The 21,981-nt window shown below is 45.7% G+C and overlaps 1 protein-coding gene across 14 annotated transcripts in view; it reads left to right on the forward strand.

Annotated features, from left to right (window-relative positions):
- Positions 1 to 21,981, forward strand: part of SHANK3 (SH3 and multiple ankyrin repeat domains 3) — a 407,035-nt gene that overhangs the window by 260,031 nt on the left and 125,023 nt on the right. For 12 of the 14 annotated variants that reach the window (XR_010910064.1, XM_067469407.1, XM_067469409.1 and 9 more), the window contains one exon: positions 18,775 to 18,855. The exons of the other annotated variants lie outside the window; for them this stretch is intronic. Coding sequence is in view for 11 of the 12 variants with exons in the window: in XM_067469407.1 (XP_067325508.1) it covers positions 18,775 to 18,855 (81 nt within the window). In the remaining variant the exon portion in view is untranslated. The remainder of the gene's footprint in view (positions 1 to 18,774; positions 18,856 to 21,981) is intronic. 14 annotated transcript variants of the gene reach the window in all.

A 21,981-nucleotide genomic window follows, 5' to 3' on the forward strand; every position in this document is an offset into this window, starting at 1 on the left:
CTTTGGGGGAAAGGACCCTCCCTCTGCACCCAAACAACTATGAAGAAAATGGGGAGGGGGCTTCATTGGGTTCTGGGGTTGCTTAATAGTAACTTGGATAATGATGATGATGATTGGGAGGTTCCGAAGGGGGAGATACAGCGGGAGAGACCCCTGCTCTTTGGGTGAAGGAACCTCCCTTCCACTCTGCACCCAAACAGCTATGAAGAAAGTGGGGAAGGGGCTTCATTGGGTTCTGGGGTTGCTTAATAGTAACTTGGATACTGATGGTGTTCATTGCGGGGCTCTGAAGGGGGAGATAAAGGCGGAAAGACCCCAACTCTTTGGGTGAAGGACCCTCCCTCTCTCTCTGCACCCAAACAACTATGAAGAAAATGGGGAGGGGGCTTCATTGGGTTCTGGGGTTAGTTGATAGTAACTTGGATCCTGATGGCGATGACTGGGAGGTTCTGAAGGGGGAGATAAAGGGGGAAAGACCCCCAGTCTTTGGGTGAAGGACCCTCCCTCCTGCTCTGCACCCAAACAGCTATGAAGAAGGTGGGGAGGGGGCTTCATTGGGTTTTGGGGTAACTTAATAGTAACTTGGATACTGATGGTGATGATTGGGAGGTTCCGAAGAGGGAGATAAAGGCGGAAAGACCCCTACTCTTTGGGTGAAGGACCCTCCCTCTCTCTCTGCACCCAAACAACTATGAAGAAAATGGGGAGGGGGCTTCATTGGGTTCTGGGGTTAGTTGATAGTAACTTGGATCCTGATGGCGATGACTGGGAGGTTCTGAAGGGGGAGATAAAGGGGGAAAGACCCCCAGTCTTTGGGTGAAGGACCCTCCCTCCTGCTCTGCACCCAAACAGCTATGAAGAAGGTGGGGAGGGGGCTTCATTGGGTTTTGGGGTAACTTAATAGTAACTTGGATACTGATGGTGATGATTGGGAGGTTCCGAAGAGGGAGATAAAGGCGGAAAGACCCCTACTCTTTGGGTGAAGGACCCTCCCTCTCTCTCTGCACCCAAACAACTATGAAGAAAATGGGGAGGGGGCTTCATTGGGTTCTGGGGTTAGTTGATAGTAACTTGGATCCTGATGGCGATGACTGGGAGGTTCTGAAGGGGGAGATAAAGGGGGAAAGACCCCCAGTCTTTGGGTGAAGGACCCTCCCTCCTGCTCTGCACCCAAACAGCTATGAAGAAGGTGGGGAGGGGGCTTCATTGGGTTTTGGGGTTGCTTAAGAGTAACTTGGATACTGATGGTGATCATTGGGGGGCTCAGAAGGGGGAGATACAACAGGAGAGACCCCTATTCTTTGGGTGAAGGACCCTCCCTCCCTCTCTGCACCCAGACAGCTATGAAGAAAGTGGGGAGGGGGCTTTATTGGGTTCTGGGGTTGCTTAATAGTAACTTGGATACTGCTGGTGATGATTGGGAGGTTCCGAAGGGGGAGATAAAGGGGGAAAGACCCCCCACTCTTTGGGTGAAAGACCCTCCCTCCTGCTCTGCACCCAAACAGCTATGAAGGAAGTGGGGAGTGGGCTTCATTGGGTTCTGGGGTTACTTAATAGTAACTTTGATAATGATGGTGATCATTGGGGGGCTCAGAAGGGGGAGATAAAGGGGGAAAGACCCCCACTCTTTGGGTGAAGGACCCTCCCTTCCGATCTGCACCCAAACAGCTATGAAGGAAGTGGGGAGGAGGCTTCATTGGGTTCAGGGGTTACTTAAGAGTAACTTTGATAATGACAAGGGTTGAAAAGACTCTCCACTCATTGGGGGGCTCAGAAGGGGAGGCAGGAGGGGGTCTCTCTTTGGGGGAAAGGACCCTCCCTCCCTCTCTGCACCCAAACAACTATGAAGAAGGTGGGGAGGGGGCTTCATTGGGTTTTGGGGTTGCTTAATAGTAACTTTGATACTGATGGTGATCATTGAAAAGACCCTCCACTCATTGGGGGGCTCTGAAGGGGGAGATAAAGGGGGAAAGACCCCCACTCTTTGGGTGAAGGACCCTCCCTCCCACTCTGCACCCAAACAGCTATGAAGAAAGTGGGGAGGGGGCTTCATTGGGTTTTGGGGTTGCTTAATAGTAACTTGGATGCTGATGGTGATGATCGAAAAGGCCCTCTGCTCATTGGGGGGCTCAGAAGGGGGACATAAGGGAGAAAGACCCCCACTCTTTGGGTGAAAGACCCTCCCTCCTGCTCTGCACCCAAACAGCTATGAAGAAAGTGGGGAGGGGGCTTCATTGGGTTTTGGGGTTGCTTAATAGTAACTTGGATGCTGATGGTGATGATCGAAAAGGCCCTCTGCTCATTGGGGGGCTCAGAAGGGGGACATAAGGGAGAAAGACCTCCACTCTTTGGGTGAAAGACCCTTCCTCCTGCTCTGCACCCAAACAGCTATGAAGAAAGTGGGGAGGGGTCTTCATTGGGTTTTGGGGTTATTTAATAGTAACTTTGATACTGATAGTGATTGAAAAGGCCCTCTGCTCATTGGGAGGCTCCGAAGGGGGAGATAAAGGGGGAAAGACCCCCCACGTTTTGGGTGAAAGACCCTCCCTCCTGCTCTGCAGCCAAACAGCTATGAATGAAGTTGGGGAGGGGGCTTCATTGGGTTCTGGGGTTACTTAATAGTAACTTGGATAATGATGGTGATCATTGGGGGGCTCAGAAGGGTGAGATAAAGGGGGAAAGACCCCCCACTCTTTGGGTGAAGGACCCTCCCTCTGCACCCAAACAGCTATGAAGAAAATTAGGGGGGTGGGCTTCATTGGGTTCTGGGGTTACTTAATAGTAACTTGGATAATGATGGTGATCATTGGGGGGCTCAGAAGGGTGAGATAAAGGGGGAAAGACCCCCCACTCTTTGGGTGAAGGACCCTCCCTCCCGCTCTGCACCCAAACAGCTATGAAGAAAGTGGGGAGGGGGCTTCATTGGGTTCTAGGTTGCTTAATAGTAACTTGGATATTGCTGGTGATGATTGGGGGGCTCAGAAGGGGGAGATAAAGGGGGAAAGACCCCCACTCTTTGGGTGAAGGACCCTCCCTCCCACTCTGCACCCAAACAGCTATGAAGGAAGTGGGGAGGGGGCTTCATTGGGTTCTGGGGTTGCTTAATAGTAACTTGGATACTGCTGGTGATGATTGGGAGGTTCCAAATGGGGAGATAAAGGGGGAAAGACCCCCACTCTTTGGGTGAAGGACCCTCCCTCCCGCTCTGCACCCAAACAGCTATGAAGGAAGTGGGGAGGGGGCTTCATTGGGTTTTGGGGTTGCTTAATAGTAACTTGGATACTGCTGGTGATGATTGGGAGGTTCCGAAGGGGGAGATAAAGGGGGAAACACCCCCCACTCTTTGGGTGAAGGACCCTCCCTCCCGCTCTGCAGCCAAACAACTATGGGTGGGTGGGTTGGGGGGCTTCAGTAAGTTCTGGGGTCACTCATTGCAAATGTAATCATCCTGGTCATTCCCACCATCCTTTCAACGACCCTCCACTCGTTGGGGGCTCAGAAGGGGAGGCAGGAGGGGGTCTCTCTTTGGGGAAAAGACCCTCACTCTGCACCCAAACAGCTATGAAGAAAGTGGGGAAGGGGCTTCATTGGGTTCTGGGGTTGCTTAATAGTAACTTGGATACTGATGGTGTTGATTGAAAAGGCCCCCTGCTCATTGGGAGGCTCTGAAGGGGGAGATAAAGGGTGAAAGACCCCCCCTCCTGCTCTGCAACCAAACAGCTATGAATGAAGTTGGGGAGGGGGCTTCATTGGGTTCTGGGGTTACTTAATAGTAACTTGGATACTGATGGTGATGATTGGGAGGTTCTGAAGGGGGCGATACAGCAGGAGAGACCCCCACTCTTTGGGCGAAGGACCCTCCCTCCCACTCTGCACCCAAACATCTATGAAGAAAGTGGGGGGGCGGGGCTTCATTGGGTTCTGGGGTTAGTTGATAGTAACTTGGATAATGATGGTGATTGAAAAGTTCCTGCACTCATTGGGGGGGCTCAGAAAGGGAGAGAAGAGGGGTCTCTCTCTGGGGGACTCAGAAGAGGAGAAGACCCTCCCTCTCTGCACCCAAGCAGCTATGAAGGGGTGGGGGTGGGGGCTTTGGTAGGTTCTTGGGTTAGTTTATAGTAACTTTAATCATCCTCATCAGCACCACCATCATTTCAAAGACCCTCCACTTGTTGGAGGGGCTCCGAAGGGGAGAGAGGAGGAGGAGGGGGGGGGTCTCTCTTTGAGGGTCTCAGTAAGAGGAAAGACCCTCCCTTACTACACCTGAACAGACATGAACAGATTTCAGAAGGTTCTGGGGTTCCTTGATAATAATAACCCTCCACTTGTTGAGGGGCTCCAAATGGGGAGAGGAAGGGTCTCTCTTGGGGAAAAGACCCTCCCTCTGCACCCAGACAGCTGGGGTTTTAGTAGGCTCCAGAGTTTATTAATAGTAACTTTAATAGTAGTAGTAGTAACAACAACAATAATAATACTCTGTTCAGTAGAGGGCTTGAAAGGGGAGAGAGGAGGGGGTCTCTCTTTGGGTGAAGGACCCTCCCTCCTGCTCTGTACCCAAACAGCCATGGAAGGGGCTCTTCAGGAGGTCCTGGGGTTTGTTTATAGTAACTTTAATGATTGAAAAGACCCTCCACTCATTGGGGGCTCCGAAGGGGGGAGAGGAAGAGGAGGGGTCTCTCTTTGGGGGACTCAGAAGGGGAAAGACCCTCCCTCTTTGCACCCAAACAGCTATGAAGGGGGGCTTCAGAAGGGTTTGTGAATAGTAATCATCATCACCATCATTTAAAATACCCTCTGCTTGTTGGGGGACTCAGAAGGGGAAGAAGAAGTGCCCCCCTCCCCAATTGAGGTGGGTAGGGGTCTCCAAAGAGGGGCAGGGACTGAGGAGTTTGTTTATAGTAACTTTAATGATTGAAAAGACCCTCTGCTTATTGGGGAGGGGGCTCCAAAGGAGGGAGAGGAGGAGGAGGGGTCTCTCTTTGGGGGACTCAGAAGGGGAAAGACCCTCCCTCTTTGCACCCAAACAGCTATGAAGGGGGGCTTCAGAAGGTTCTGGGATTTGTGAATAGTAACTTTAATCATCATCACCATCATTTGATAGACCCTCTGCTTGTTGGGGGACTCAGAAGGGGAAGAGGAAGGGCCCCCTCCCCAATTGAGGTGGGTGGGGGTCTCCAAAGAGGGGCAGGGACTGAGGAGTTTGTTTATAGTAACTTTAATGATTGAAAAGACCCTCTGCTTATTGGGGGGGGGGCTCCAAAGGGGGGAGAGGAGTAGGAGGGGTCTCTCTTTGGGGGACTCAGAAGGGGAAAGACCCTCCCTCTCTGCACCCAAACAGCTATGAAGGGGGGGGGGCTGCAGAAGGTTCTGGGGTTTGTGAATAGTAACTTTAATCATCATCACTATCATTTGAAAGACCCTCTGCTTGTTGGGGGACTCAGAAGGGGAAGAGGAAGGGCCCCCTCCCCAAATAAGGTGGGTGGGGGTCTCCAAAGAGGGGCAGGGACTGAGGAGTGGGCATTTGGGACACAGGAGTTGGGGTCTGCATGAAGGATTGGTTGCATTTCCATCATAGAATTGGGGGGGGGCATAAAATGGGAAATCCAGATGTATCCCAGAACTTTTGCAAAGTTTGCAAAGTAAGTCATAAAAGGGTGACACCCCCTGCCCCTTCTCTCCCTGCAGCCTAAGCCTGGAAGTTGATATTGGGGAGGGGGCTGCACCAACTTGGCCAAAGTTAGCCCCTACTTGCATTAAGCTGAGCTTCGTGAAACAGGACTGTCGGTGCATCTACACATATACAAATGTTTATATGGATGTTAAACCCAGTGTGGGCCAACTTGGGCCCTCCTTCCGGGTGTTTTGGACTCCAACTCCCATCATTCCTAACAGCCTCAGGCCCCTTCCTTTCCCCCCTCAGCCGCTTAAGAGAGGAGATTCCACCTGAACATGAGGAAGAACTTCTTGACTGTGAGCACTGTTCAGCAGTGGAACTCTCTGCCCCGGAGTGTGGTGGAGGCTCCTTCTTCGGAGGCTTTGAAGCAGAGGCTGGATGGCCATCTGTCAGGGGTGATTTGAATGCAATATTCCTGCTTCTTGGCAGAATGGGGCTGGACTGGATGGCCCAGGAGGTCTCTTCCAACTCTAGGATTCCATGATTCTAATACAAAAGTCCCACTCAGGTGGACCATTTTGGAGTATTGTGGCTTATTATATTTGCATATATGCAGATGAGACCCAAATCCAAACATGGAAATATGTTTTGATGGCCTGGACATCATATTTTTCAATAATATTGTGCGCACAACCAGGTTTTGCACATTAAAGGGGATGTTGCACACAGCATTAGTGCACTGTATTGTTGAAGTCTTTCATGGCCGGAATCACTAGGTTGTTGTAGGTTTTTTCGGGCTATATGGCCATGGTCTAGAGGCATTCTCTCCTGACGTTTCGCCTGCATCAACAAAAGTTTGCTCCAGGCACTGTCAGGCCATTATATGCTAATCAAGGTGGTCAGTTAGAATCATAGAATCCTAGAATCAAAGAGTTGGAAGAGACCTCGTGGGCCATCATCCAGTCCAACCCCATTCTGCCAAGAAGCAGGAATGTTGCATTCAAATCACCCCTGACAGATGGCCATCCAGCCTCTGTTTAAAAGCTTCCAAAGAAGGAGACTCCACCACACACTCTCTGGGGCAGAGAGTTCCACTGCTGAATGGCTCTCACACTCAGGAAGGTCTTCCTCGTGTTGAGATGGAATCTCCTCTCTTGGAGTTTGAAGCCATTGTTCCCTTGCATCCTAGTCTCCAGGGAAGCAGAAAACAAGCTTGCTCCCTCCTCCTCCCTGTGGCTTCCTCTCACATATTTATGCATGGCTATCATCGTATCTCCTCTCAGCCTTCTCTTCTTCAGGCTAAACATGCCCAGTTCCCTAAGCCGCTCCTCATAGGGCTTGTTCTCCAGACCCTTGATCATTTTAGTCGCCCTCCTCTGGACACATTCCAGTTGAAACATTCACCCCTAGCTCCAGCAGACAAGAGTCCTTTGTCCCACCCTGGTCCTTCCACAGATATATAAACCCATTTTCCTAGTTCCAACAGACCTAACTACCTCTGAGGATGCTTGCCATAGATGCAGGCGAAACGTCAGGAGAGAATGCCGCTAGACCATGGCCAGATAGCCCGAAAAAACCTACAACAACCCAGTATTAGTGCACATTTAATACTTGCAAAGCTAAGGCGCCACTCTCTCTCTCTCTCTGCCACCCATTTTGGAGTATTTTGGATTTTGGAATACCTGTACAGACATTGCAATTGCATATATGCAGATGAGACCCAAATCCAAACGTGAAAATACATTTTGATATCTTGGAGATCATATTTTTCAATAGTATTGTGCACAAAACGCAAAGTTTTGCTTGCACATTGAAGGGGATGTTGCACATTTTGGATTTTGGAATACCTGTACAGAGATTGCAATTGCATATATGCAGATGAGACCCAAGTCCAAACGTGAAAATACGTTTTGAGGTCCTGGAGATCATATTTTTCTATAGTATTGTGCACAAAACACAAAGTTTTGCACATTGAAGGGGATGTTGCACACAGTATTTGTGCACACTGAATGCTTGCAAAGCAAAGGTCCCACTTTCTCTCTCTCTCTGCCACCCATTTTGGAGTATTTTGGATTTTGGAATACCTGTACAGGCATTGCAATTGCATATATGCAGATGAGACCCAAATCCAAACATGAAAATACATTTTGATATCCTGGACATCATATTTTTCAATAATATCGTGTGCAAAAAGTTTTGCACATTGAAGGGGATGTTGCACACAGTATTTGTGCGCATTGAACGCTTGCAAAGCAAAGGCGCCACTCTCTCTATTTTGGAATACCTGAAACTATCTTTGGAGCTACCTTGCAAAATATGTTTTATTTGCATAACCTGAAGTGAGTTCTATGCCCAATATTTTGTTAGCAGTTTGGTGCATGGAGCCATGATTGTGTGCATTGAATGCACAGTATTTGTGCACATTGAACGCTTGCAAAGCAAAGCCCCCCCCCCTCTCTCTCTCTCTGCAATTGCATATATGCAGATGAGACCCAAATCCGAACATGAAAATACATTTTGATGTTCTGGACATCTTACTTTTCAATAATGTGCGCAAAACCAAGTTTTGCACATTGAAGGGGATGTTGCACACAGTATTTGTGCGCATTGAATGCTTGCAAAGCCAAGGCGCCACTCCCTCTCCCTATTTTGGAGTATTTTGGAATACCTGAAAATATCTTTGGAATACCTTGCAAAATATGTTTTATTTGCATAACCTGAAGTGAGTTCTATGCCCAATATTTTGTTAACAGTTTGGTGCATGAAGCCGTGATTGTGCGCATTGAATGCAAAGCAAAAGCGGCACAGTTTCGGCCACTGAAAGGGATGCTTTGGCATTTGGCAACCCCAGGAAAGCCATGCTCAGCCTCTCCAGCTTGGCTCTTTCTCTTTCCATTTGCAATACGCCTGCCAGGGGTTTGTGCGGAGGCCGGCCTGGCGAGGGGGGCTTCCTTCCTCACAAAGGGCCCTTTGAGCCTTGCCTGCCTCTTTAAGGCAACCCTGGCAGCCAGAAGGATCGCAGCCAGAGGCCTTTTGGACCCTGAAGTCCCCCTTCTGCTCGAAGCCTCCCTGACAGATGGCCTGTTCCTTGAGTGGATCCAAAAAGGGAAGGGCCCTTGTGCCAGGCCTCCCTCCAATTGGCAGAAGCAAAGGAAGAGGAGGGAGAGATATATTGGGTCCGTCCAGCAGGAAAGAGGGGCGCGAGGCCGGACTCCTATGGGTCGGCGCCCCATTTTATAGGATCATTGCAGGAAAAAAAAGGAAATGCAAAGAGACAGAATAGGGGGCGATGATGCCTGGCTTGAGAGCAGTACATGGGAGTTGTAGTCCAAAACACCTGGAGGGCCAGCGTTCATCTGGTCATGTGTGCTATATAGTTATGCATAAAAATCAATAATAATAATGTATTCTCGAAGGCTTTCATGGCTGGAATCACTCAGTTCTTGTGGGTTTTTCCGGGCTATATGGCCATGTTCTAGAGGCATTCTCTCCTGACGTTATGCCTGCATCTATGGGAAGCATCCTCAGAGGTAGTGAGGTCTGTTGGAACGAGGAAAAGGGGTTTATATATCTGTGGAATGACTTATTTGAGAACACAGAAATGCTGGACCACTCTCACAACCACCATGTCAGACCACACAGAGAAGCCATTGAAATCCACAAGAAGCATGTGGACAATTTCAACAGAAAGGAGGAAACCAGGAAAAGGAACAAAATCTGGCTACCAGTATTAAAAAAACTCTAAAATTACAACAGCAAAACAGCAGAGAGGAAACAATCTTAACACCTCTCAACAAAAGATTCCCCCAGGCTTAGCCAGGCCTTCAAATGCTAATGAAGGCGGTCAGTTGAAACATTCACACCTAGCTCCAGCAGAGAAGAGCTCTTTGCCCCACCCCAGTCATTTCACAGATATATAAACCCATTGTCCTAATTCCAACAGACCTCACTACCTCTGAGGAGCCTTGCCATAGATGCAGGCGAAACGTCAGGAGAAAATGCCTCTAGAACATGGCCATATAGCCCGAAAAAACCCACAAGAACCTAATAATAATAATAATAATAATAATAATAATAATATAATTAGTACTTTGCTAGTTGCCAGAGGAATTAGGGAGGAAGTGTGCGCATGATATTTTGAACATGAACATTGAACAGAGAAGCCATTGAAATCCACAAGAAGCATGTGGACAATTTCAACAGAACGGAGGAAACCATGAAAATGAACAAAATATGGCCACCAGTATTAAAAAAACTCTAAAATTACAACAGCAAAACAGCAGAGAGGAAACAATCCTCTCAACAAAAGATTGCTCCAGGCACTGCCAGACCATCAAATGCTAATCAAAGTGGTCAGTTGAAACATTCACCCCCAGCTCCAGCAGACAAGAGTCCTTTGTCCCACTCTGGTCGTTTATTTTTTGTATTGTTTTCTATTTTGTATTATAATCACCTCTCGACAAAAGATTGCCCCAGGCACTGCCAGGCAATCAAATGCTAATCAAAGTGGTCAGTTGAAACATTCCCACCTAGCTCCAGCAGGCAAGAGTCCTTTGTCCCACCCTGGTCATTCCACAGATATATAAACCCATTTTTCCTAGTTCCAACAGACCTCACTACCTCTGAGGATGCTTGCCATAGATGCAGGCGAAACGTCAGGAGAGAATGCCTCTGGAACATGGCCATATAGCCCGAAAAAACCTACATCAACCCATTTTAAACATGTTTACAATCCATTTCCCAGTCAATGAACAATAAATCCTCAAGCAGAGCAGCAATAATAAAACAAGAACCGTGATTGCAGCGAACTAATTATTTCCAAAAGGAGGAGGAGGAAGGAGAACAGCACCAGGGGGGAGAACAAGGCCTCCTTGCGCGAAAAAGCCTGTTTGTAAAATAAGCAGCATTAATTGCGTACTTAAATGAACTCGATTCTAAACTTGCATGGCTTTGGGGAAAGCAGAAAGCATCCCCTTATACACCTCACAAACTCTGAGGGTGTCTGCCATAGATGTGGGTGGAATGTCAGGAGAGAATGCTTCTGGAACACAGCCAAGCAGCCTGGAAAATTCGCAGCAACCCGGTGATTCCAGCCATGAAATCCTTCGACAATCCCTATAGATTATTATGCAGGCATGTTTCTCATGTAGCATTCATGAAGTATTAGTGCCACCCCTTTATTTCGATAGATAGATAGATAGCTAGATTGATTGATTGATTGATTGATTGAGGGTGCATCTACATTGTAGAGTTGTCTTAGTTTGACACCCCTTTTAACACCCATGCATCAATGCGATGGAGCAATGGAAGCTGTGATTGGAAGAGGCAATAGCTCTCTTTCAGCAGAGAAATAAACCCTTCTACACTGCCATATAATTCAGATTATCAGACCAGATAATCCACATTATCTGCTTTGAACAGGATTATCTCAGTCTACACTGCCATATAATCCAGATGATCAGAGCATATAATCCACATTATCTGCTTTGAACTGGATTACTTGAGTCTACACTGCCATATAATCCGGATTATCAGGGCATATAATCCACATTATCTGCTTTGAACTGGATTATTTGAGTCTACACTTCCATATAATCCAGATGATCAGAGCAGATAATCCACATGATCTGCTTTGAACTGGATTATCTGAGTCTACACTGCCATATAATCAAGATGATCAGACCAGATAATCCACATGATCTGCTTTGAACTGGATTATTTGAGTCTACACTTCCATATAATCCAGATTACCAGATCAGATAATCCACTTTATCTGCTTTGAACTGGATTATCTGAGTCTACGCTGCCATATAATCCAGATGATCGGACCAGATAATCCACATAATCTGCTTTGAACTGGATTATCTCAGTCTGCACTACCATTTAATCCAGATGATCAAATCATATAATCAACATGATCTGCTTTGAACAGGATTACCTGAGTGTACACTGCCATATAATCCAGATTATCAGAGCATACAATCCACATGATCTGCTTTGAGTCTACAGTGCCATATAATCTGGATTATCAGAGCATATAATCCACATTATCTGCTTTGAACTGGACGATCTATGTCTACACTGCCATATAATCCAGTTCAAAGCAGATAGTTCCGATTTTATAGGGCACTGTTGAAGGGGCCAAAGCGAAAGGATATATACAAACCCCAGGATATCTAGTATTGAGCTATAACAGCGAAAATGGGGTCAAACTGGGCTAATTCTACAGTGTAGATGCACCCAAAGACAAATAAGGATTTTCTACTTCCTGGGCACTTGGATCTTTGAGAAATAAAGAAATGGAATTGCATAAGGAAAATAATCATACAGGTTTTGAGCCTCTCGTATCTGGAATTCCTCACCAAACTACAACTCCCAGGATTGCAGAGTATTGGGCTAATGTGATTAGAGTGTTGTCGATCTGCATTCAGTCTGCAGCAGGCAAGGGCAAACTTCAGCCTTCCCTCCAAATGTTTTGGACTTCCACCATGTTGTATGTCACCCTGTTCAACCTGTGATTGTGTCTGATGTTCCTGATGGGAATGGGGATGATGTTCCTTATGGTGGGCATGGGTCTGTTGACATTGGGGATGAGGGTTTGCCTGGGCCTGAGTTAAGCTCAGATGAGATGTCTCTGAAAGTTTCACAAGGCCACATTCCTGGGAGGGCCCTTCACAGTCTTTCTCAGAGCAGAAGAGGATTGTGTAGATCAGGCATGAGCAAACGTGGGCCTTCCTTCCAGGTGTTTTGGACTTCAACTCCCACAATTCCTGGCCTCAGGACCCTTCCTTTTCCCTCTCAGCCGCCTGGGCCTGAGTTAAGCTCAGACGAGCTGTCTCTGGAAGATTCACAAGGCCACATTCCTGGGAGGGCCCTTCACAGTCTTTCTCAGAGCAGAAGAGGATTGTGTAGATCAGGCATGAGCAAACTTGGGCCTTCCTTCCAGGTGTTTTGGACTTCAACTCCCACAATTCCTGGTCTCAGGACCCTTCCTTTTTCCCCTCAGATGCCTGGGCCTGAGTTAAGCTCAGACAAGATGTCTCTGGAAGATTCACAAGGCCACATTCCTGGGAGGGCCCTTCACAGTCTTTCTCAGAGCAGAAGAGGATTGTGTAGATCAGGCACGAGCAAACTTGGGCCTTCCTTCCTGGTGTTTTGGACTTCAACTCCCACAATTCCTGGCCTCAGGACCCTTCCTTTTACCCCTCAGATGCCTGGGCCTGAGTTAAGCTCAGACGAGATGTCTCTGGAAGACTCACAAGGCCACATTCCTGGGTGGGCCCTTCACAGTCTTTCTCAGAGCAGAAGAGGATTGTGTAGATCAGGCATGAGCAAACTTGGGCCTTCCTTCCCGGTGTTTTGGACTTCAACTCCCACAATTCCTGGCCTCAGGCCCCTTCCTTTTCCCCCTCAGCCGCCTGGGCCTGAGTTAAGCTCAGACGAGATGTCTCTGGAAGACTCACAAGGCCACATTCCTGGGAGGGCCCTTCACAGTCTTTCTCAGAGCAGAAGAGGATTGTGTAGATCAGGCATGAGCAAACTTGGGTCTTCCTTCCAGGTGTTTTGGACTTCAACTCCCACAATTCCTGGCCTCAGGACCCTTCCTTTTACCCCTCAGATGCCTGGGCCTGAGTTAAGCTCAGACGAGATGTCTCTGGAAGACTCACAAGGCCACATTCCTGGGTGGGCCCTTCACAGTCTTTCTCAGAGCAGAAGAGGATTGTGTAGATCAGGCATGAGCAAACTTTGATCTTCCTTCCAGGTGTTTTGGACTTCAACTCCCACAATTCCTGGCCTCAGGACCCTTCCTTTTCCCCCTCAGATGCCTGGGCCTGAGTTAAGCTCAGACAAGATGTCTCTGGAAGACTCACAAGGCCACATTCCTGGGAGGGCCCTTCATAGTCTTTCTCAGAGCAGAAGAGGATTGTGTAGATCAGGCATGAGCAAACTTTGGTCTTCCTTCCAGGTGTTTTGGACTTCACCTCCCACAATTCCTGGCCTCAGGCCCCTTCCTTTTCCCCCTCAGATGCCTGGGCCTGAGTTAAGCTCAGACGAGATGTCTCTGGAAGATTCACAAGGCCACATTCCTGGGAGGGCCCTTCATAGTCTTTCTCAGAGCAGAAGAGGATTGTGTAGATCAGGCATGAGCAAACTTGGGCCTTCCTTCCAGGTGTTTTGGACTTCAACTCCCACAATTCCTGGCCTCAGGACCCTTCCTTTTCCCCCTCAGCCGCTTAAGCGGCTGAGGGGGAAAAGGAAAGGGCCGGAGGCCAGAATTGTGGGAGTTGAAGTCCAAAACACCTGGAAGGAAGGCCCAAGTTTGCCCATGCCTGTTCTAAAGTGCAGACACCCCCTTAATTCAATCTTTCGTGGGTCTCAAATCCACTTTTTCCAAGTGCAGATCCGATCCTCCCATCGAGGCACGGCTGATGCTAAAATAAATCTGTCTCGAAGGTGCTGCCGCTTCCCTTCTGTCTTTTCCAATTGCCTTTGATACGGAAAAAGACCAAAAAAGACAGGTTTTATGTCTCTTTCTGCAAAAATGCTGCAGCAGAAGAAAGGCTGTCTAGACTAGACAACGTGGGAGGAAGTGCCTCCGAGGAAAGAGAGGAACGAGAGGAGGATCAAGAAGAAGGAAGAGGAGTCACTAGTATTATATTTACTTATACCCTGCTTTCTCTCTCCCAAAGGGGACTCTAATTGGCTTAAGATACATGCATTAGTATGTATTTACAATATTGTTGTACAACAGAGAAGGAATACCTCTGACCTTAAACACCACCAGCTTGGTAAAATCAGCAAGCAGTTTGTTGAAGAATATATGTAAGCAAAGCAGTAAAATTAACAAATACAGTAAAGTTTCCAAAACAAAGGATAGTCCATGAGCTTCAAGGCAAAATAAGGTCGATTGGGGAAAAAAAGTGAGAGAATAGATGGAAGGATAGTTGTTGTTGTATACCAGAGCAGGAATACTTCTGACCTTAAACACCACACCAGCTTGGTAAAATTAGCAAGCAGTTTGTTGAAGAATATATGTAAGTAAAGCAGTAATATTAACAGAAACAGCAAAGTTCCCAAAGCAACGGATAGTCCACAAGCTTCAAGGCAAAATAAGGTCGATTGGAACCAAAAGAAAGTGAGAGAAAAGATGGAAGGATAGCTGTTGTCATACCCCAGAGTAAGAACACCTCTAACTTTAAACACCACACCGGCTTGGTAAAATTAGCAAGCAGTTTATTGAAGAATCATAGAATCATAGAATCAAAGAGTTGGAAGAGACCTCATGGGCCATCCAGTCCAACCCCATTCTGCCAAGAAGCAGGAATATTGCATTCAAATCACCCCTGACAAATGGCCATCCAGCCTCTGCTTAAAAGCTTCCAAAGAAGGAGCCTCCACCACACTCCGGGGCAGAGAGTTCCACTGCTGAACGGCTCTCACAGTCAGGAAGTTCTTCCTCATGTTCAGATGGAATCTCCTCTCTTGTAGTTTGAAGCCATTGTTCTGCGTCCTAGTCTCCAAGGAAGCAGAAAACAAGCTTGCTCCCTCCTCCCTGTGGCTTCCTCTCACATATTTATACATGGCTATCATATCTCCTCTCAGCCTTCTCTTCTTCAGGCTAAACATGCCCAGTTCCCTAAGCCACTCCTCATAGGGCTTGTTCTCCAGACCCTTGATCATTTTAGTCACCCTCCTCTGGACACATTCCAGCTTGTCAATATCTCTCTTCAATTGTGGTGCCCAGAATTGGACACAGTATTCCAGATGTGGTCTAACCAAAGCAGAATATATGTAAGCAAAGCAGTAACATTATCAAAAACAGTAAAGTTCTTGAAGCAATTGATAGTCCACGAGCTTCAAGGCAAAATAAGGTCGATTGGAACAAATAATGATAATAATAATAAATTAATTAATTAAAAATAAAACTTTATTTATACCCCGCTCCATTTCCCCCATGGGGACTCGATTTGGCTTACATGAAGCCACGAACATCAATACAGTAAACACAATATAACAGAAAAGCATAACAAAACCAAAACATAAAATACATAAAATACAAATCCAATATAATAAGTAACATCAAAATCAAATCAATACAGGTTTTGAGTAGAAAGTGAGAGAAAAGATGGAAAGATTGTTGTTGTCATACACCAGAGCAGGAACACCTCTGACCTTAAACACCATACCGGCTTGGTAAAATCAGCAAGCAGTTTATTGAAGAGTATATGTAAGCAAAGCAGTAAAATTAACAGGAACAGTAAAGCAATTGGTAGTCCATGAGCTTCAAGGCAAAATAAGATCGATTGGAACAAAAATCCATGAAACAAGGCAGCATGAAAAATCCGTTCTGAAATTTGGTGGGATAACAGTGGTCAATGTGTTCTCCCATTGTAGCAAGTTTCACCTCAATAGTTTTGAAAATGAGGGAGAGAAGAGCCCCTGAAACTTCCCAATTTGCACAATTACTATGATGAAATAATAACAAAAAAATCATTATTCTCGTTATAGTAGTACTTTAGAAACACTTTAGAAACGAAGCACTAGCACCCCCTAGTTTTGTAATGACTTTTGACCCATTTTTATGGATCGCACATCCCTACTACAGAGTATTGTTGCACTCCGGGTCCAGAAGAAGCCCTCTGATTTAAAACACACCACACGAAGAGTGAAGAATCAAATCTTCTTTTATTAAAGCTTAGTAAATAGCCAGAAGAAATAAATGCTTGTAAGAAAATCAGAAGGTTTCAAAAAGTATTAATCCACTAGTTGTCTCCTGCCATGCGTTGCTGTGGCCCACTCTGGTGGTCATGGGGGTTCTGTGTGGGAGGCCCAATTCTATCATTAATGGGGTTCAGAATGCTCTTCTGAAGGAGGGAGGGAGGGAGGGAGGGAGGGAGGGAAGGAAGGAAGGAAGGAAGGAAGGAAGGAAGGAAGGAAGGAAGGAAGGAAGGAAAAATCTTTGACTTTGTGCTTTGGGGTTTCCATTATGCATCTATCTATCTATCTATCTATCTATCTATCTATCTATCTATCTATCTCTGGTCCCTATCTATCATCTCGCCATCAATCATCTATCTGTCTATCTCCAGTCTCTCCTATTTTTGTCTGTCTGTCTGTCTATTTATTCATCTAATCTCATCCATCTATCTTTCCCTCTCCTCCTTCAGCCTATCTATATCCATCTCTCTCTCTTTCATCTGTCTGTCTGTCAGTCTGTATATGAATGTGTATATGTATGTATATGTATGTGTGTGTATGTATGTTTGTATGGTGTGTGTGTGTATATATATATATATCTTATCTGTCTTCATCTCTGTCTCTCTCTCTCAAGTCTGTGAATCGTCTCCAGTTCCTATCTATCAATCTGTCAATCATCTATATCTATATGTCTGTCATCTTCAAACTACAAGAAAGGAGATTCCACCTGAACATGAGTACGAACTTCCTGACTGTGTGAGGTGTTCAGCAGTGGAACTCTCTGCCCCGGAGTGTGGTGGAGGCTCCTTCTTTGGAAGCCTCCATCTGTTGGGGGTGCTTTGAACGCGATTGTCCTGCTTCTTGACAGAATGGGGTTAGACTGGATGGCCCACGAGGTCTCTCCCAACTCTAGGATTCTGTGATTCTATCTCTAGTATCTATCTATCTATCTATCTATCTATCTATCTATCTATCTATCTATCTCCAGTCCCTGTCTATCATCTAGCTGTCAACCATTTATCTATCTCAGGTGTCTCCAGTCTCTCTCTCTCCTATCTGTCTGTCTGTCCATCCATCCATCATCCATCCATCTCACCCATCTCTCTTTCCCTCTCCTCCTTCAGTCTATCTGTATCTACCAATCTGTCTGTCTATCTATTGCCATCTCTCTATCTCTCTCCCTTGTCTATCTGTATCTATCCATCCATCCATCATCTCAAGTTCTTATCCAGCAATCTGTCATGTATATCTGTCTATCATCTCCAGTATCTATCTGTCTTTCTATCTCTGTCATCTGTCAGTCACTCAGTCAGTCAGTCAGTCTACCTATCTATCTTTTCTATCTCCACCTCTGTCTATCTCTATGTATATGTGTGTGTATGTATGTATGTATGTGTGTGTGTATGTATGTATCATCTCAAGTTCTTATCTATAAACCTGTCAATCATCTATGTCAATCTGTCTGTCTATCATCTCCAGTGTCTATCTGTCTTTCTATCTCTGTTGTCCGTCTATCGACCTTGAGATGATGATATCTATTATTTCAAGTTCTTATCCATTAACCTGTCAATCATCTATGTCTATTTGTCTATCATCTCCAGCATCTATCTGTGTCATCTGTCTGTCTAGCTGTCACTTATCTGTCACTATCCCTCAAGTCTGACTATCTGTCTGTCTGTCTATCTATCATATCTATCTATCTATCTATCTATCTATCTATCTTTTCTATCTCCACCTCTCTGTCTCTCTCCCTCAAGTCTATCTCTATGTACATGTGTGTATGTATGTATGTATGTATGTATGTATACATGTATGTATACGTATGTGTCTGTCTATCATCTCAAGTTCTTATATATAAACCTGTCAGTCATCTATGTCAATCTCCAATCTCTGTCAGTCATCTATGTCCATCATCTCCAGTATCTGTCTATCTATGTTGTCCGTCTATCTACCTTGAGATGATTGATATTGTCACCTTGAGTTCTTCTCTATAAATCTTGTCAATCATCTATGTCTGTCTGCTTGTCTGTCTATCTATCTATCTATCTATCTATCTATCATCTATCTATCTATCTATCTATCTATCTATCTATCTATCTATCATCTCCAGTATCTGTCTGTATCTCTTTGTCATCTGTCTATCACTTATCTATCTCCATCTCCCTGTCACTCTCCCTCAAGTCTGAATGTCTATCCGTCCGTCCATCCGTCCATCCATCCATCCATTTATCTATCTATCAGTCTCTCAATGGTCTCTGTCTGTCTGCCTGTCCTCTTCTCTCCATTCTCTTTCTCTGCGGTCCATGCCTGCCTGCCTGAAGGCAAGGGCTTCCAGGGTGTGTGGAAAAGGGCCTTTGGGGGGTGCCAGTGGGGCCCTTGGGTTCTGTTGGGGGGTGTCCTGGGGGCCTGTGCCTCCTTCTTGGGTGTGTCTCCCTGTCTCTGACCTTCTTCTTTGTCGCCAGCCGGACGCTCTGTCCCATCTCTCGCTCTGCTCTCTCATGCCCATCCATGCTCCACTCTGGACGGTCCGCAGCGCCAGCCGGGTAACTATGACCGCCCATCCACCCATCATCCTCGCTTCTCCTCGCTCATCCACTCACCCCATTGCTCCTCTCTCGGGAGTCTTTTATTTAGGGGGGGGGGGTCTCTCCTTTCCCCTTCCTCTGCCCCTTAATGCTCCTTCCTGGACCTTTAAGAAATGCAACCCATTTTGGAGGGATGTATTGGGTAGACTGGGATTTACTGGGCATATGGGGGGATCGAGTAACACGTGGGGATGCCTTGCAGAAATCTGGGGTGAATCCCTAGGAGTAGAACATTGCACAGAATTCTGCTAGAAGCCTTCTAGGAAAGTTTTAAAAAGTGCATTTCTTTGCATCGCAAATCCTGGGATTCTGCAAAGCTGTGGATGCAGCTGTGACCATTAGCAGGAATCCTGGACCCAAAATAGTATTGTTTGCAAATCCAGGCCTCTCTTGAGTTGCATCCGCACAGTGGAATGAACGCAGTTTGACATCCCTCAATATGTATCTTTTATAGAATTACATTTTAATATGTGTTTTAGCACATAGAATTTTGCACATAGTAAGAGTTTTTGCATATAGATTTTTTGCACATAAGAGTTTTGCACATAGAGTTTTGCAATGTTTGTGTTTTGACTGTGCTTTGAGCCACCTTTTAATATGTGTTTTTGCACATAGATTTTTTTGCATAAAGAATTTTTGCACATGGTTAAGACGCGTTTTTGCAATGTTTGTGTTTTGACTGTGCTTTGAGCCACCTTGTAATATGTGTTTTTGCACATAGACTTTTTGCACATAGATTTAGACTTTTTGCACATAGATTGTTTGCACATAGATTTAGAGTTTTTGCACTTAGAGTTTTTGCACATAGAGTTTTTGCACATAGATTTTTTTGCATAAAGAATTTTTGCACATGGTTAAGACGCGTTTTTGCAATGTTTGTGTTTTGACTGTGCTTTGAGCCACCTTGTAATATGTGTTTTTGCACATAGACTTTTTGCACATAGATTTAGACTTTTTGCACATAGATTGTTTGCACATAGATTTAGACTTTTTGCACTTAGAGTTTTTGCACATAGAGTTTTTGCACATAGATTTTTTTGCATAAAGAATTTTTGCACATGGTTAAGACGCGTTTTTGCAATGTTTGTGTTTTGACTGTGCTTTGAGCCACCTTGTAATATGTGTTTTTGCACATAGACTTTTTGCACATAGATTTAGACTTTTTGCACATAGATTGTTTGCACATAGATTTAGAGTTTTTGCACATAGAGTTTTTGCACATAGATTTTTTTGCATAAAGAATTTTTGCACATGGTTAAGACGTGTTTTTGCAATGTCTGTGTTTTGACTGTGCTTTGAGCCACCTTGTAATATGTGTTTTTGCACATAGACCTTTTGCACATAGACCTTTTGCATATAGATTTAGACTTTTTGCACATAGATTTTTTGCACATAGATTTAGAGTTTTTGCACATGGTTAAGATGCGTTTTTGCAATGTTTGTGTTTTGACTGTGCTTTGAGCCACCTTGTAATATGTGTTTTTGCACATAGACTTTTTGCACATAGATTTTTTGCACATAGATTTAGAGTTTTTGCACTTAGAGTTTTTGCACATAGAGTTTTTGCACATAGATCTTTTTGCATATAGTAAGAGTTTTTGCACATAGTTTTTGCAATGTTTGTATTTTGACTGTGCTTTGACCCACCTTGTAAGATGTGTTTTCACACACAGAATTTTGTACATAAGAGTTTTTGCACATAGAATTTTTGCACATAGTTTTTGCACATAGATTTAGAGTTTTTGCACATAGAGTTTTTGCAATGTTTCGAGCCACCTTGTAAAATGTGCTTTCGCACATAGAATTTTGCACATAGAGTTTTTGCAATGTTTGTGTGTTTTGACTGTGCTGTGACCTGCCTCGAGCCACTAGAAGAAGAGGCAGGTAAGAAATAATAATAATAATAATAATAATAATAACTATTATTATTATTATTCATTCCAGCGTGTAGATGCACTCTGAGTGCTCCGAAGGGGTGCCACTCCGAAGGGGTGCCGCTCTGCTCTTGTTTACATTGAAAGCAGAAGTCAACCAATGTGTGTGTTAGTTGCTTTCCACCTTCCTTTGGAAATACACTTTTCGAGAGCAATCTGCCTGGTTTTTTTCCCCATCCCTGGATCCGTGGAGGGAAATGCCTTCCTAATCAATGGGAGGCCAGGCGGCCGGGTGGCTAAAAATACCTTTTTTTGGGATTGATTGGCCTTGATTTGCATAAGCCTTTCCACCCAGCGGAGCCCAGGAATTGGCAATTTCAAGCCAGCCAATTCGGGCCTTGGCATGCGCCCTGCTCGCTTTGAATGAGATCAACAGAATCGAGTCATAAAAGGGACTCCAAAGGTCATCCAGTCCAACCCGCCAGGCAGGAAGACACAGTTGAAACCCTCCCGAGAGACAGCCATTCAGCCTCTGCTCAAAGACCTCCAAAGAAGCAGGAAAATCACATTCAAATCACCCCTGACAGATGGCCATCCAGCCTCTGTTTAAAAGCTTTCAAAGAAGGAGCCTCCACCACACTCCGGGGCAGAGAGTTCCACTGCTGAACGGCTCTCACAGTCAGGAAGTTCTTCCTAATGTTCAGATGGAATCTCCTCTCTTGTAGTTTGAAGCCATTCTTCCATTGCGTCCTAGTCTCCAGGGAAGCAGAAAACAAGCTTGCTCCCTCCTCCCTGTGGCTTCCTCTCACATATTTACACATGGCCCTCATCATGTGGTGAGGTGGAGGCTCCTTCTTTGGGAGCTTTTAAACAGAGGCTGGATGGCCATCTGTCAGGGGTGATTTGAATGCAGTATTCCTGCTTCTTGGCAGGATGGGGTTGGGCTGGATGATGGCCCAGGAGGTCTCTCCCAACTCTAGGATTCTAGGATTCTATATCTCGTCTCAGCCTTCTCTTCTTCAGGCTAAACATGCCCAGCTCCTTAAGCCGCTCCTCATAGGGCTTGTTCTCCAGATCCTTGATCATTTTAGTCGCCCTCCTCTGGACACGTTCCAGCTTGTCAACATCTCCCTTCAATTGTGGTGCCCAGAATTGGACACAGTGTTACTAATAATAGTAACAACAACAACAACAACGAGTTGGAAGGGGC

Source organism: Anolis sagrei, chromosome 5 (assembly GCF_037176765.1).
Source record: "Anolis sagrei isolate rAnoSag1 chromosome 5, rAnoSag1.mat, whole genome shotgun sequence".
Classification (NCBI taxonomy): domain Eukaryota; kingdom Metazoa; phylum Chordata; class Lepidosauria; order Squamata; family Dactyloidae; genus Anolis; species Anolis sagrei.